The following is a 15,482-nucleotide window of genomic DNA, read 5'->3' as shown; positions in this document are numbered from 1 at the left end:
TGCTCTGGTGTAGGGGTCTCCAACCTTGGCAACTTTAAGACTTGTGGACTTCAACTCCCAGAGTTCCTCAGCCAGCTTTGCTGGCTGAGGAACTCTGGGAGTTGAAGTCCACAAGTCTTAAAGTTGCCAAGGTTAGAGACCCCTGCTCTGGTGGATCGTGCATTGAGCAGGAGTTGGACTTGATGTGTCTAAAGTACATTCTAACTCTACAGTGATTCACCTATCACTCCATGCGCCAGTCCACTCGACTTGACCCCAGGGATTCCTTATGCGAATTAGCTCTTCTTGACGGCCACGATACTCCACCTGTCAAATTTGAGACATTAGGCTGCATACATAAGTAATTAAATCCTTGAATTGATATTTGTAACTCCACAAAGAGAAACTTACCCCTTTAAATCCTGTGACCGAGTAGGCGTGGCCTTTCACCAGTTTCTTGAAGGTAACTGCTTCCATGTCAAATGCACTTGTAATCTGAGAAAAAGGATAAACTATACTGCATAATAATTTAGGTGTCCCTCCATCTAGAATCAGATGGCATGAAATTAAAGGCACAGAAACAGCAGGAGCAATACAACTTCTCAACCGGAGAGACAACAGTCTGTGCAAGAAAAATTTACTCCCATGATGAACCAAGATTCCAAAGCAATGCAGTTACTTAAATAATGGCTGACTTTAGAATAGACTTTTGTAGCTGGGCATAGGGAAGGCCTTGAAGGATGAGGAAGAACTGCTACTGGATAAGTGGGGTTTGAGCTCAGACCAAGAAAATAACTTAATGTAAAGTCTCATCCTCCTCCCTAGTTCACAAAAAGATAAAAATGAAGGAGGGATAGCATATCCAGACTTGCAATATTGTAGCTGTTACAATTAAAGTCATCCTGGCCTATGCAGCAGCATTGGTTTCTCGGTTTGTCTGCTTTGTTCCGCTGCCATCATTCATGGTTTATATGTATACAATGTTGGGTTGTTGCAGAAACTTCTTCCAGCTTTATACTGCATTCCAGGTGAATTCTCAACATTACTTGAGCCCAACCAATTTATCTTAATTCCTAGAGCCAGACCTTGAAATAGACCATGCAATTCCATTTCCTTCGCCATTTAACCATCTCTCTCTCTAACTGGAAGCAATAATAGTGTTTATGTAGATTAGTTAATGTTTAGTTCAGAGTCTAAGTTTTGGAAAACAATATTAAGAGTAGCGAAACAGACTTTTGCTTCATAACTGATGCCCTCTGGATTTGCTCTAGCAAGTGCCTCAAGTTCTTTTAACTTCATATTATATCATGGCTAGAACATTAGATTCTTTTTCCCAATTATGCTCCTTAATCTTCAGAGAATATCAACACATTATCTTTTACAATGGGTTACATCAGCTATTAAATATTCTAGTAGCAACGCAGAGTTTAAAATCTTTTATTATATTGAAATGACAGTGAGTATTCAGAGAATCAGTCTGGTGTAAAGGTTAAGGCACTAGGCTAGAAACCGGTAGACTGTGAGTTCTAGTCCTGATTAAAGCACAAAGCCAGCTGGGGGATCTTGAGCCAGTCATTCTTTCTCAGCCATAGGAAGCAGGCAACGGCAAACTAATTCTGAAAAATCTTGCCACAAAAATTGCAGGGACAGTTAAAATGAGTCCACATTGACTCAAAGGCACACATGAGTACACACACGAAAGTGAGCATTCACTTGCAAGTCTGCTAGTGAATTCAGAAGGATGCAGATGACATTAATACCAAAATAACTGATTAGTGTCTAAATGTTCCATAACATATTTGGAAGTTTCCTTGGCCTATCCCAGGGGTGTCAAACTCGATTTCATTGAGGGCCGCAACAGGGTTGTGTTTGATCTCAGGGGGCTGGGGTGGGCATGGCCATCTTGACGCCACTGTGTCAGAGGCGCCTATGGCCCGAGCGCTCTGCCAGTGAAAACAGGCTCCCATGCTCCGTTTTCGGCTGGGACGGCCTCCTGCAACCCTCTTCCCCCGAAAACAGAGCATGAGCGGGCCGTATGCGGCCCTCCTGCACTCCTTTTTCACTGGCAGAGGCACTGTGGCCCCTCCTTCGCTGTTTCCAGGGCAGCCCTGGGGCCAGATCTAAGCACCCAGATCTGGCCCGTGGGCCTAGAGTTTGACACCCTTGGCCTATCATGTACTTTTTTCTTTTACAACAAAGTTGAATAAGAAAATGGAGAAAAAAATCAAGTCAGGTATACAGATAATCATACTGTGGACAATCTCTCTTTTGCTTAGACTTACCGTATGTGTATTTGTGTGTAAATTCTGACTTGTTTTTACCAACTTCATATTTTAAATAGGTCCCAAACTTTGCAATGTGCAAATAAATCAAATGAGAGTAAATCCAGGATCCAAGCTTGGCAAGCATCCCAGAATATGATTAATCAATTATGGTCTCATTTCCTGTATATTATATTTACGTATTGTCTTTTCATGTATGAAAGTGATATTCTTTTCTTACTTAAAGAAATAAAAGCTGAAAGTTTGGAATGAATAATGAACAATGAATTTCAGAAAACTCTTATATAACAGCCCTAACCAGTTTCATGAAGGAGCTCGGTAATCTGTTCTGCCCCACTTCAATAACATAGGCTCATTCGACTGTTCAACTCTGATAAACCTACACTTACTGAATCCTATATTCTGCTCACTTCCGGGTGTCTAAAAATCAGAACTAAATAAAGGAAGCACTCCAAGACTTTTAAAATTCCCAAACTCAAGCGTTTCATGAATCCTCTCAGGAGCCTATCTTACATCAATGGAACAGCCAAGTAGAGATCCTCTCTCGAGGGCCTTGCAAATGATTTTGGATAAATTGCGTGGTGGTCTCTTGAGATCATACATTTCTGCCACACCACCTGTGAAATCTTCAAAGCCTTCGGTGGTGCTGCCCCCTGACAGGGCTTCATAAGAGCCATTCAACCTGTGTAGCAAACAAAACTCAGAATTAAAAGGATGCCTACAAACCTTGTTAGCGGTCTCCACGTATATAGAATGTGGGAACTATAATAGCAGAGAAACAAATCCAAAGAGTTTGCTTGAGAAAGCATGCATCCACCCACTACTTTAGCCATCTAATGACCAAAACAACAGCAACGCTTACTTGGCATAAGCTTTTTCCAGCAAAGCACTCCAAAACTCTTGACACTCGGCTGAGTGCACAAATACAAGTTCTCCATCCTTAGTTGGCAATCTGTCATCTATTACCACATCTACCCATTCACCGAATTGCCATATCTGAGGAATAAAAAAAGAAAGGAATAATACATTTATAACTAGGCTTGGTTTGAGCAAAGTAAGAATAGTTAGGTTGGAATAAAACACGGCACTTTTTCTGAACTGCATTTCTTTTGTTCTGTAACACATGTCAGTGAGCAAGGTCTCACTATGAATCACTTCCTATAGCAAAATGTGTGCCTTACCTGGAAGTGGAAAATACCCGCATAGTCCTCCTGGAAGCTCTGTCCGTGGGGTACAACCCGATGTAAGAGTTCCTCATTGAGAGTCAGGGAACCAATGGCAGCCAATAACCAACAGTCACCTTAAGAGCAAGGAAACAGAAGTTACTGTACTTCAAATCTGTCTGAAATGTCTGATCACTATTTCATTTCTCTAGATTTTAAAAGTCAGTATCTTCATCATTGCAATTATAGATACTACTTAGAATATAATATTTTTCTCGCTTATGATATCTATAGATCATTAAAAATGAGTAGATTCGTTCTAAAAACTTTAATCAATTTTAGTAAAATCTGTAGAAAGAACAGACTGGAAAGACTTGCAAAAAAGATAAAAGCAATAAAAAGAATTTTTGTTGCTGAGTTAGTGATAAAAACAAAGGAAGAGAAGGACCCACTGCTTGGATAAGATAAAATAGTAGCAGGTGACACTCTTCAACTCTTATCGTGCTTGGTTTATTGCCCCAAAGGGAATTATATTAAATAGAACTAAGCAAAATAACTAACTTAAGAGCGGGTAAGGATGAGGCAAGCTAAAAGAAATTAAGATATATTTCTTAGTATATATTTGGTGCAAATGGATAACTTACCACCAATGTATAGCAATGGTCTGAATTATTGAAATAAAAGAATGTTGTCTTATACCTAATAGACTTTTTACATAAAATGGAAAAATGCACTTATAATTTGCAGTTTTGATGATTAGGAAAAAAAAAACTGGATAACAGAAAAGAGTGAGCTTTCTTTTGTAATCATAGAGTGAAATAATTTTTTAACTGTACTTATAATTGCTACAAAGAAAATTGGAAGCTTCTTTTATTTTTTTCTTAACACTTTTGCACATTTTTCCCCTGCTTTTTTATTAGTTTGTTAGTTTTTATGTAAAACTTTTATAAATATATATATATATATATATTGTCTTATTGCACTGCAGAGATATAAATCAGCATATGTGGTGATCACATTTTATATTGTTTATATACTTTAATATTCCATGGTATATTTAGCTATGAACCATGATTATACATTTTAAAATGTTTTTATTGGATTATCCCCACTGTATTTTCTTTGTCTTGGATATGGAAGTAGTTGATTGCTTCTGTCGTTTAAGATCAACCATCAAAAGTAAGGGAACAAAAAACCAACAGACTAGATCTTGGCAGTGCAAACCATAAAGGCCTTGGAAAATATATTCAGATATAGTGATATTTCTATACATGCAATCATGCAAGCCATGGCATTCCCTGTGACATTTTATGGAAGTGAAAATGAAACAGGGACTTTGAAAAGCAGGACAGGAAGAACATTGATGCTTTTGAAATTTGGTGTTGGAGAAGACTCCTGAGAATACCCTGGACAATCAAGAAAACAAACAAATCGATAATTGAACATTGGGAGCACTTGAGGTGCAAATGGCTAGGTTCAAATTGCTTTACTTCACAAACATTATGTGAAGATCTAACTCTCTGGAGAAGGCTCTAATGCTGGGAAAGGAAAGGGAAAGGGAATAATTAGCAGAAAGGTGGAAGTACAGTTGCAGTGCAGTTGGGGTATTGATGAAAGGCCTGAAAGATTAGTGACAGATTATTATGGAGAAAATCTAGCAATGCAGTCACTAAGAGTCAACACTGACTTGAGGGCACATAGTCAATTTTCTTTGTTTCTCTGTTGTTGTGGCATCCTAGTTTATGTACTGTAATTTGAGGAATTTTCTATTTCTGTTTGTCAACTTTATGAATGTGTCCATCTAGATTTCTTGGTAATAGTATATAAGTGCTTTGCTATTGCTTTTTTCCTGTTTTTTCTTTCTTTCAACCTTTCAGTCCAGCCTATAACACATTAATGCAGGAAAACAGCACTAAGGCAATATTTCACTTGGCTGATATTTAAACATGCAGAACGTTCTAAAACTAGAGTTCTTTTCTTTTAAATGGGTTTTTGCATGGTGATGCTTAATGAACACTTTAAAACCACAATTTCTGTTCAATTAATTTTTATCTGGCCCGAAAAGAAGCACACTCACTTAGTGAAGATTTTGCAGACATGTCCTGCGGTCTGGAAAAAATGGCTGGGCAAGGAGCTTTATCTCACAATAAAGGAGTAAATTGCCATTAAGGTGGGAAGAACCTTTTTAGGATGTTTGAGAGAAATGGGAAGAGGAGTACGTGCTAGTTCCTTCCAGGCTGCAGATAAGACTCTCGATGTTACTGGTTGCTTGAAGGACGTACCTCCTTTCTCTATTTCTATCATAAAATGGCATGCTGAGGAGATGAAATGCTTCAGAGCTACTGATCAGCAAATGGAAATATAAAAGCTATCAGAAGCTGCTACTTGGCCAGGGATTCTATTCCATTAAGGACTTAGAGGAGCTGTATCTCCATTCACAATTGTCAGGTTGATAGGTTGCGCTGAATAGCAGTTGTTTTCATTGTTCACTAATGTAAAAGTTATCTTACAGGAGCTATTTCTCCATCCACAATAGTCACATTTATAAATTGCTTGATACCACTGTTGTTTTAATTACTTCTTTTCATTATTTAGTGATGTAGAAGTAATTTGTTGTTTGAGGGCATAAACGTTTTAGGAAAGGTGGTTAGTATGAGAGAGACGGAAGGAAAGAATGCCAGGGAATGTTCAAAATGTGGAAGAGATTTCAGACAGCCCGACTCTATCTATTTTGGGGATCCTGCAGATCCCCATCTATCAAGTGAACAGGACCAAAACTTTCCATGTTGGAAGAACAATAAGAAAAACCAGACTAAGCTAAATAATTAAGTGTCATCAAATCAATATTGACTCTTAGTGACCACATAGCTATTCTCCAGGAAAAGCAAATAAGGTGAGATAAACATACAATTAAAAGGAATTAAAGCTGATGTGTATTTTTCTCCCCCCTCCCCACCTTTAACTTCACAATAACTCTGTGAAGACAGTGGCAACCTGAATGACTATGAATGTCATGGCCAAGTCAGGATTTGAAGCTTGACTTCTCCAGTGAGCTGCTGGAACACTCTTAATCACCACACTATATAAACGCTCAATTTTCCTGTTTGAAAGGAAGGTATAAATATTTCCCAACACAGCACAGTGCTAACAGCTCCTTCCCCCTACCCCCCCGCATTGCAATTTATATTTTAAATATTACTGCAACTACATACTAAAGTATCTAGTGGTGCCAAGAGGAAAAACCACATGCAGGTTGTGTGAGTGAGAGGGAGAACCAACCTGGGAACTCCTCATTTTTTTAAAAAATTCCCATATTGTATATGGATCTATACTCTGAAAAGCTCTTCAGAAGGTTCAATCCCTGCAGCTTTTTTTCAGAGTTGCAACAATGGGGAGAACACATTTCCTTTCCCAGCTATCAAAGGAACAAAGGCCTTGTCTTATCTAGTAGAGAGAAAGGGACGTTGTCACAGATTGAGAAGAAGGTATACATAATCCTGCATTGTGTCATGGTCGCCATAGTAACTCCAATGCCATGGCTCACCTTGTTAACTTACTTCCTTGACATTCTTGGGGGAAAAAAATCTGTTGAGGTAAAGGCCTTTCCAATCCGGTGGCAGAACAGTAACCAGCCTATTCTGGTAGAACAGTGAAATAATGGCTACCCTGAGGGCCATGTACTTGTTAACCCCATACAGTAAAAAGGTTGGGTGTAGGCAACAGCTCTCTTGAGGCTGGGCTGGAAACATATGTTAAGTGTTTACTAATTCACAAATTTCCATCTTTTACTCTGTCCTCCATTATAATATATTGGTTCTTGTCACACATATAGCAATAGCACTTAGACTTATATACTGCTTCATAGTGCTATGCTACCCTCTCTAAGCGGTTTACAGAGTCAGCATGTTGCCCCCAACAATCTGGGTCCTCATTTTACCCACCTCGGAAGGATGGAAGGCTGAGTCAACCTTGAGCCGGTGAGATTTTAACTGCTGAACTACAGCTAGTAGTCAGCTGAAGTAGCCTGCAGTGCTGCACTCTAACCACTGTGCCACCTCGGCTCCTATATATATATTAAATATATCATGCACAATCTCCTTCCATTTTGATTTCTCTCTCCTTGCAATTATTTGAATAGAATATCATTTATTTTATTATTTATTTATCTACATAATATTGGTAACGTGTTCTGCCTCCAAACTGATGGAGCCTGGGTGAGGCACAACAATATCAAAAATATGCATTAAAAACATATATAAGTGACAGAAATCAACTTAGCACATCAAATATGTCATTTGTTGGTTAATTTTCATTGGCTAGTTTCTGTGTCAAAAAGATCAAAATCCATCTTGGGAACCAAGATGTAGAAATATTCCAAGTATTCCATTTCCTAACTTTTACTCTAAAGTTTTACTCTCTATCATCCAGAATTATTTCAGGGTATGCCAGCAAGAAGGGAAGGTGATTCCTTGCACCCAACAAGAACTTGCTGGATTTAGATCATTCAGCATCAGTTTTGTGAGTTCTCTATTTCAGTTGCATCTTAAGTTATCATGAAAAAGAGACTGAGAATTTTTTTTAACCCCTTCAACTGGATGTACTGTAGTTACTCTATACTTGAATGTGGGAAAACGGATTATTCTTAACTATTGCTTAAGGAAAGATAACAGCAAGCTGTGGTTTATAATTCTAGATCATTTCTCTAATTGTTTTTTTTACTTTCAGACATACCAGGAACCCAAATTATTTACAAATAGCAGGAGAGGAATGGGAGTCTGCAAACTCCAGGCTCATATATATCATGATAAACACTGTTTACCATAGTATCTGAAACAGATCTATATTCTTTCTATAGTCAGCTATTCTTTTCCTAGCAAAGTATTCCCTTTAAGCTGTCTTGTTTAGGAAGAGGGGGAAAGTTAACATTTTCTATCACACAGCACCTTATAAGGCAGCCTGTTCAAGGGAGTGAACTCACCAAGTGAATGAACAGGGAGAGTAGTTTGCCTTAAAGAGTTTAAGAGGAATCTCTGTTTGTTCCTCTAAATCAACAGTTTTTACTTGGTTAATCTAAAAGCTCGAGAGATGGGAAGGAAAAAGTCTTTCCATAGGTGGTACTCTAAGAAAAAATGAAGATGGATTTACAGGAGTCTGCAATGATTGTAATAAATTTGTCCTTCTGCCTGAAACTAATCTTGGATATTTTTGCAACAAATGCAAGAAGCAGAGCAGAGAATGGGTACAGTTCAAGTTGATGAGAAAGGACAAGGAAAATCTATTTAAAAATCTATGATTGACACACAGTTTGTCTTTGTTTCCCATGGGGGTTCTATCTTGTTATGTTCCAAGAAAGGACCCTTTGGACCAGGGGTGAAATGCTCCCGGTTCGGACCGGATCACCCAATCCGGTAGCGATGGTGGTGGGTGGTTTGAAGAAGCTGTAGCAAAAATCCCTGCGCCCACACCCCCCATGCCCAGCTGAGCTGCACGATCATCAGAGGCTTTTTTTTTGTTTTACTTTTAAAAGCATTTTTTCTTCTGCCAAAAAAGTGTTTTTAAAAGTAAAAAAAAAAAGCCTCTGATGATTGCACGCTGGGATCGTCAGAGCCTTTTAAAAGCATTTTTTCTACAACCTCTTCGGCTGAAGAGGTTGTAGAAAAAATGCTTTTAAAAGTTAAAAAAAAAAAAAGTTGGCCACGCCTACCCAGTCACATTACCCCCACCACCAAGCCACACCCACAGAACCGGTAGTAAAAAATTTTACATTTCACCACTGCTTTGGACCTATGAGATACTTCAGAAAGACATTTTTGGAAATCACATGTCGCATCTCCTTCCCATCCTCTTTAATTTATCAAAAAATGACTATACTGATTCCCATTCATTCATTGTAAAAATGATTGATGTGGCAAGAAATCGTCATGAATGCACCAAAATAAAGCTCTGCCAGATGGTATTTTTACTGTGAGGCACTTCCAATCCCTGCTTATAATTTAATGCTGACCTAAACAGAACATTTGTTTTGGGGGGTAAAATATTTACAATATCGAATTCCTTTGTTCATAGATACAGAACTTTCAGATCTAATGAATCTACGAAGAGTTAAAGCAGCCAAGAGGTATTGATCTACCTTGAAGAATATACATAATATACATAATGTACAGAGACTCCTAATGGCACTCTCACTACAGAAGTGAGTATTCTGAAATCTCCAGCTTAATAAAACTAATCCTCTTAATTTTGAATTTTGCAGCTCTAAGGGCTGCTGTATTTTTAAATACAGTATATTCAGAAGTCAGAGCAGGGTTAAGCTTCTTAATTCTTCTGCTTGGTTTGCTCTGCAGCCTACGCAACTATCTCTATTTTCCCGCCCACCCCCACTCCCCCAGTGGTGGGATTCAAGTAATTTAACAACCACTCTCTGCCCTAATGATTTCTTCCAACAACCAGTTTACCAAATTGCTCAAAAAGTTAACTGGTTCTCCCGAAGTGGTGTGAACTGGCTGAATCCCACCACTGCCCCCACCCCCCATATAATTCCAGTCCTAATTTGTAAGGTGAAATTGGTTATTTGAAAGACTAAGCCTTTAAACTCACACAAACTTTGTAATATAACTTGATGAGAACAGTTGAAAAACTTCCTTGGCATCTTTTGGGTTTTTAATAGTGCAAAGCCTAGAATACGCATTACACTAAAAATGTACCACTCTACTTGCTAATATAATAAAGGCCTTTATTGTCTACATCAATGATTTCAAGATGCTTGAGAGTTCTGAATGGTTCTCTCACAGCTATAACATACATACAAAGACTATTACTTTTATCTGAATAAATATTCTGTGATTAACCCATTTTATATCAATGTTAGATTTCTGTTATCTTTACAAATTTTTTCCCAGAAATTATATTGAAAACAGAAAGAATATTGTGAAGGATCATCGCTTTCTTAAGAGGCATGAAAATACCCTCTCTACAGAAATGATTGGGATCAATGTGATCAAAATACCCATCCTTCTCCATGTTTATATCCTATGTAAGTGGAGGACATTGCATTTGCTCCCAATTTTTTCAAATAATTGCTCCCTTTCTCCTTCTCCATATTAATGTAGATTCAGTACACAAGAGAAAAGACTCTGCATTATTGAACTGAAAAGATGCAAACCCCATCTTAATTATTTTGTGATAGTTGATGGAAAGATGGAAGTCACATTCTGTCTGTGAATAACCAAAAAGCCAGTTATATGGAACTAAATCCACCAAAAATTTAGCAGCAATGAAAATAGGAAAGTTCAATTTACTGGTCTAAATTTACTAAAAACAAACAAAAACCCAAGGACCACACTAGGTTTTAATGCGAAGATAATTAATGAAACAATTAAATCACCCCAGCATCTCTGATTAATGCTTATGTAGCCATCAGGTTACCACTTGTTATGTAATTAACTATACAATACTCACCCAAAGCCCCCTGGCAGATATCTGTCCTTGTTGCACCTCCAACAATAAACTGAGGGTCACCTACAATTTCCTGTCAAAAGACATATTGTGAAGGAGGTTTCCTCATTGTTCTCATATAAACACAAGGGAAAACATGAAATACAATATGCATGCGATGTGGCTAAAGAAAAATTAGGTAAATGGATTTCTGAGCAAGGTTAAAGTTACTCACTATCCATTCTTCTCTAGGTTCCTTTATTGTTTTTGCTAGCCAATAATAAGTCCAACCTTCTAAGACCCACTAATTCTTTTGTACGTTTACAAATGCTTTTCTTCTATTATGAGACTCAGCATAATGCTTTATTTAATCAAATAGGTCTATTGTCTTTTATAAACCAGTAGGACTAACACCCACTGTAATCACCTTCCTTACATGGCATTGTGTGACTTTGTGAGTTTATTCCAAAGCTCTGTAAAAAAAACCCTCTGCTTTACAGGGAATGGTGATTCTATAGAAATTGATGATTCTGTGGTCCCATAGTTGATGGACTTCTACAGTAGATAGACACTATTAGGAGTTGTGCTAAAGTTTCTATAAGGAGATCTTCAAACATGACCATGTTTTCAGGTAGGTTCTTTCTTTCCCAGTGTCCTTCCCAATTCATACGTATTAGTCAGGTTATATGGAGAGGCCTATTTTTTAAGATTCTTTATTATAACTTTATTTTTGCAACCAAACTGTTTTATATCCTGCATCACTAATCATGACTTTGCCACGCATAGCCTTGAAACATTTTCCTATATTAGGAGTATAAATGGCTGTGTTTATTCAAGATTATTTCTCCATCCTGTATTTGTAACCAAAAACTAGAGGCCTGAGAAAACTAATGTCCATGATAATGAGCCCAACAGTATTTAAACATGCAATTTCATGTTTAAATATTTACAATATTTGACTGTTGTGCAACATGCAATTTCCTATGCACATCTAAATAAAAATGAATGCTAGTCCATGTGTTATGAGTTGTATGAATGAATCTTTGCCCTACATATTTACCTTAAATTGTATTATAAGATTAATTTAATATCTTGTAATTCTCTAAGAGAATTAAATAAGCTATTTTTTTAAAAAAACCTTCACCATGCTCCATATTTAACAATTGTTTTTGTATCTACTCAGACAATTATATTGCTTCAGTAATGCTTAAATAATCTGCATGACAGATGAGAGGGAAAGTGGAAACTAAGCCATAACTGAACTAAGATTTGAAGTAATGCATCTCATAGTTTAGACACGCTCTATATGAAGTTTACAAAATAAATTTCTGTTAAATTATAGACCTGGGATAATCTACAATGTAACAATGAATTTTCATGGCTTAACACAATACAGTATACTAACCAGGCCATCTGTGCAATATTTAACATTGCATAGTTGTTCGAGTCATGACTTAATACATTAATCCAGTTATTGAATAGTGTTGTAATCAGTCTTGGAGTTGGCTCCTGTCCATACTTCATAAACTGCACAGATGTTTTGAAATTAGGAACAGGAAATATTACTAATAAGGACACAGATAGAGACCATAAAAATAACTAAAGTAAAGCCTTGATTTAATGGTTTATTTAAGAGATTGTTGTTAAATTTGTAACTCCTAAATGTCCTTTAAATCCAAACATATATCATTTACTGCAATCTATCTTTAATGCATAGTCCAAATTACTTCGGATGTAATGAATTTGTCAGTTAGTTTGAGATGCTGTCCAGACAAAAAAATTTGTCTATTGTATCTGAAGTTTACTAAAATGGGTCTGTTAAAATAAGGTTTTGCCAAATATATTAGAGTTGGTTCAGTAAGCCACAAGGAAATTGTCTATATTTGAATGCAGACCACAATATCAAATCATCCCACTACTCAGCACACAGATACTCACTGATGGGCGCTTCCAGCGCACCCCACGGGTCTTGCCAGAATTAGGGCCCAGTTCCTTGAAGCCAAGGACTGAGGGAACAGCAGGAAACAGGGGGTCTTCAAATAATGTTCCACTCTCCAAACATGCTTGCTTCAAGGTATCATAATCTTGACCAAGGTACTTCACAGCATTTTGGTGGTCACCCACACCTTCAGCTCGCAGACGGTCTCTTTCCAGCTTGGCAGCAATTCCTCCAAAAGAAATCATGATACACCCTGTTTGACAGGGACAACTGGTGCCTCAGCAGTTCTTCTAGAACCCAAAATAAGGACATGTGAGTTAGTCCATAGATCAAAAATCAAATCTGCAGTTACAGGAAAGGGTATTCCTGGAGCTTTCTGGCCAACACAAAAAGAGAAATGGGAAATATTAACCTAGTTTTGCCTAAGAAATCTAGAAAGGTGGTATGCTGCTTAAATTTAGGGACCAGTTATTGTGAACTCATTTCAAATTCTGATTTATAACCAACAGTCCCTGCAAGGTCATCACCATTCTCATAACGTAACATTTTTTGCCTTTGCAGAGCCGGGGTGGACGTGATCTGCACATGATGCATCCAGCCCATGGGTTGCACGTTTAACAGGCCTGCTTCACACCAAAGTGGTACCTATTTATCTACTTGCATTTGTACGCTTTCAAACTACTAGGTTGAGAGCTGGGGTGAGGACGGGAGTTCACCTTGTTGTGTGGAGCTTGGGTCTCGAACCTGGGCTGCCGGTTTTCCAGCCAACAAGCCCAGCATCTTAACTGCTGAGCCACCGTGCCACCTGTGCTTTCTATGACCTGCAAGATATTCTTGTTAGCAATTTTGGCATCTATTCTTTGCATTGTTATTGAATGAGAAGATTCTATCAGAAGGTTCCTTGCAAATTGTTCTGGTTCAATGGAAGCGGCAACCCAAAACATGAAACATGATATTCAAGGATAATAAATTTGAAATAGTTTTTTTTTTTTTAATTTGATTTATATGCCGCCCTTCTCCGGAGACTCAGGGCGGCTTACAATGTGCTCAGCAATAGCCTTCATCCTTTTGTATATTTATACAAAGTCAGCTTATTGCCCCCACAACTGGGTCCTCAATTTACCTACCTTAGAAAGGATGGAAGGCTGAGTCAACCTTGAGCCTTGGCGAGATTCGAACCCTGCAGTAATTGCAGGCAGCTGGTCTTAATAACCAGCTTAATAACAGGGTGCCTTAGACCCCTGTACTACCAAGGCTATTTCAGTTGAAATAGTCAACTGGTGTCTCTAAAATCTGGTTTCCTACCAAACTTTGAGTATATGTTTTATATTTTTGAGTGAGTTTTTTACATACGTTTAATTTGTATTTTAATGTTTTTATCTGGTTTTGATTTTAATTGTTGTGAGCTGCCCTGAGTCCTATGGAGAGAAGGCGGCATACAAATCAAGTTAAATAAATAAATAAATAAATAAATAAATAAATAAATAAATAAATAAATAAATATTATATAGATTTTAATGTGTTATAATTATAATGCAATGTCTGATGTAGTGGATAGGTGGGGTAGAAGTTAGGATGATTCACAAGAAGAGAAAATTACTAAACACTACAGTAAGTAGTGTTGATTTACACTGTTTTGACTATAATTACTTTTCTCCCCTGTATGTCTTTATTGCAAAGGCACGTCTTTATTGCCTTTGGCTTCCTATTTCAAGGTTCTAAGGATTTAAAGCTGGATTTTACAAGTAAGCCAACTGCTCTCTATTGGACTGTTGTCCTATAGTAGTTTCTTCTTCTTCTAGTGCCATATCCGTCATTGGATGTTGGCATTCATGTTGCCGATCCTATTTTTATCAACAGCTGCATGAAAAAGTGCTGCTGAGTTTTGTCCGAACCAGTCCCTTAAATTTTGAAGCCATGAAGTTCTTCCTGGACCTCGTTTACCTTCAATCTTTCCCTGGAGGATTAAGTGAAGTATGTCGTATTTTTCTAGGTGTCATATCACATGTCTGAAATATTCTAACTTTAGCTTTTTAATGGTTTTGATGATTTCCCTTTGCTTTCCCAGGCAGCTTATTACCTCCTCATTTCTGATTTTGTCAACCCAGTTTATACATAACAGCCGCCTGTAAATCCACATTTCAAATGCTTCTAGTCTCTTCAAGTGCCTTTCTGTCAGAGACCAACTCTCTATTCCGTAGAGCAGGATAGAAAAGATGTAACATCAGACAAGCCTGATTTTCAATAGTAGTACAACAGGTAATTACCATTTACGCTATGGAATTTACAGATATCAGGCTAAATTGTATTGTGAGTACAGTACTTGGTTTGGCCAAGTATTTTGTGTGAATCCAGGCAATTATAACTTTTTAAAAAACAAAACAAAACACTGCACAAATCACATTTGTTGCAATATTCCATAAACTCAGTTTAGAGACATCCCGGCCAAATTCATATTGTATAAATATTAAAAAGAATGTTGCTCTATTTCTGTGCAGCCTAAAGTTAGAGAAAGAAGAGAATGGTCGTTGCTTACCTGAACGACCCTTTTGTACACGCTGAGAGGACACTCCTCAGAATGGGATACGATCACTCCTATTTGCACAGCTGAGTGTCAATCAAATCCCTCTGGAGCTGCATCCACCTCACTTCCTGCTTCCTCCTCAGACTTTTCACGAAGACAAC

At 37.7% G+C, this 15,482-nt stretch overlaps 1 protein-coding gene and 1 long non-coding RNA gene across 2 annotated transcripts in view; one reads left to right on the top strand and one right to left on the bottom strand.

Moving 5' to 3' along the window:
* The window catches only part of CAPN11 (calpain 11), a 56,950-nt gene that overhangs the window by 17,182 nt on the left and 24,286 nt on the right, over positions 1 to 15,482 (bottom strand). The window contains exons 2-8 of the mRNA XM_034428073.3: positions 12,797 to 13,087; positions 10,883 to 10,952; positions 3,443 to 3,561; positions 3,124 to 3,257; positions 2,775 to 2,943; positions 391 to 474; positions 221 to 306 (exon numbers count right to left, since the gene is read on the bottom strand). Coding sequence (XP_034283964.1) covers positions 221 to 306; positions 391 to 474; positions 2,775 to 2,943; positions 3,124 to 3,257; positions 3,443 to 3,561; positions 10,883 to 10,952; positions 12,797 to 13,042 — 908 coding nt within the window. The 5' untranslated portion in view covers positions 13,043 to 13,087. The remainder of the gene's footprint in view (positions 1 to 220; positions 307 to 390; positions 475 to 2,774; positions 2,944 to 3,123; positions 3,258 to 3,442; positions 3,562 to 10,882; positions 10,953 to 12,796; positions 13,088 to 15,482) is intronic.
* LOC148116877 (uncharacterized) lies at positions 11,426 to 14,730 on the top strand. Its single transcript, XR_015731480.1, has 3 exons — positions 11,426 to 11,489; positions 13,359 to 13,438; positions 14,658 to 14,730. It is a non-coding gene; the product is annotated as an uncharacterized LOC148116877 (long non-coding RNA).

The sequence above is a fragment of the Pantherophis guttatus genome, chromosome 1 (genome assembly GCF_059756535.1).
Source record: "Pantherophis guttatus breed Tessera chromosome 1, ASM5975653v1, whole genome shotgun sequence".
In the NCBI taxonomy this organism is placed as follows: domain Eukaryota; kingdom Metazoa; phylum Chordata; class Lepidosauria; order Squamata; family Colubridae; genus Pantherophis; species Pantherophis guttatus.
The sequence above is the reverse complement of the archived record's forward strand: the minus strand, read 5'-3'. Positions and strand labels throughout refer to the sequence as shown.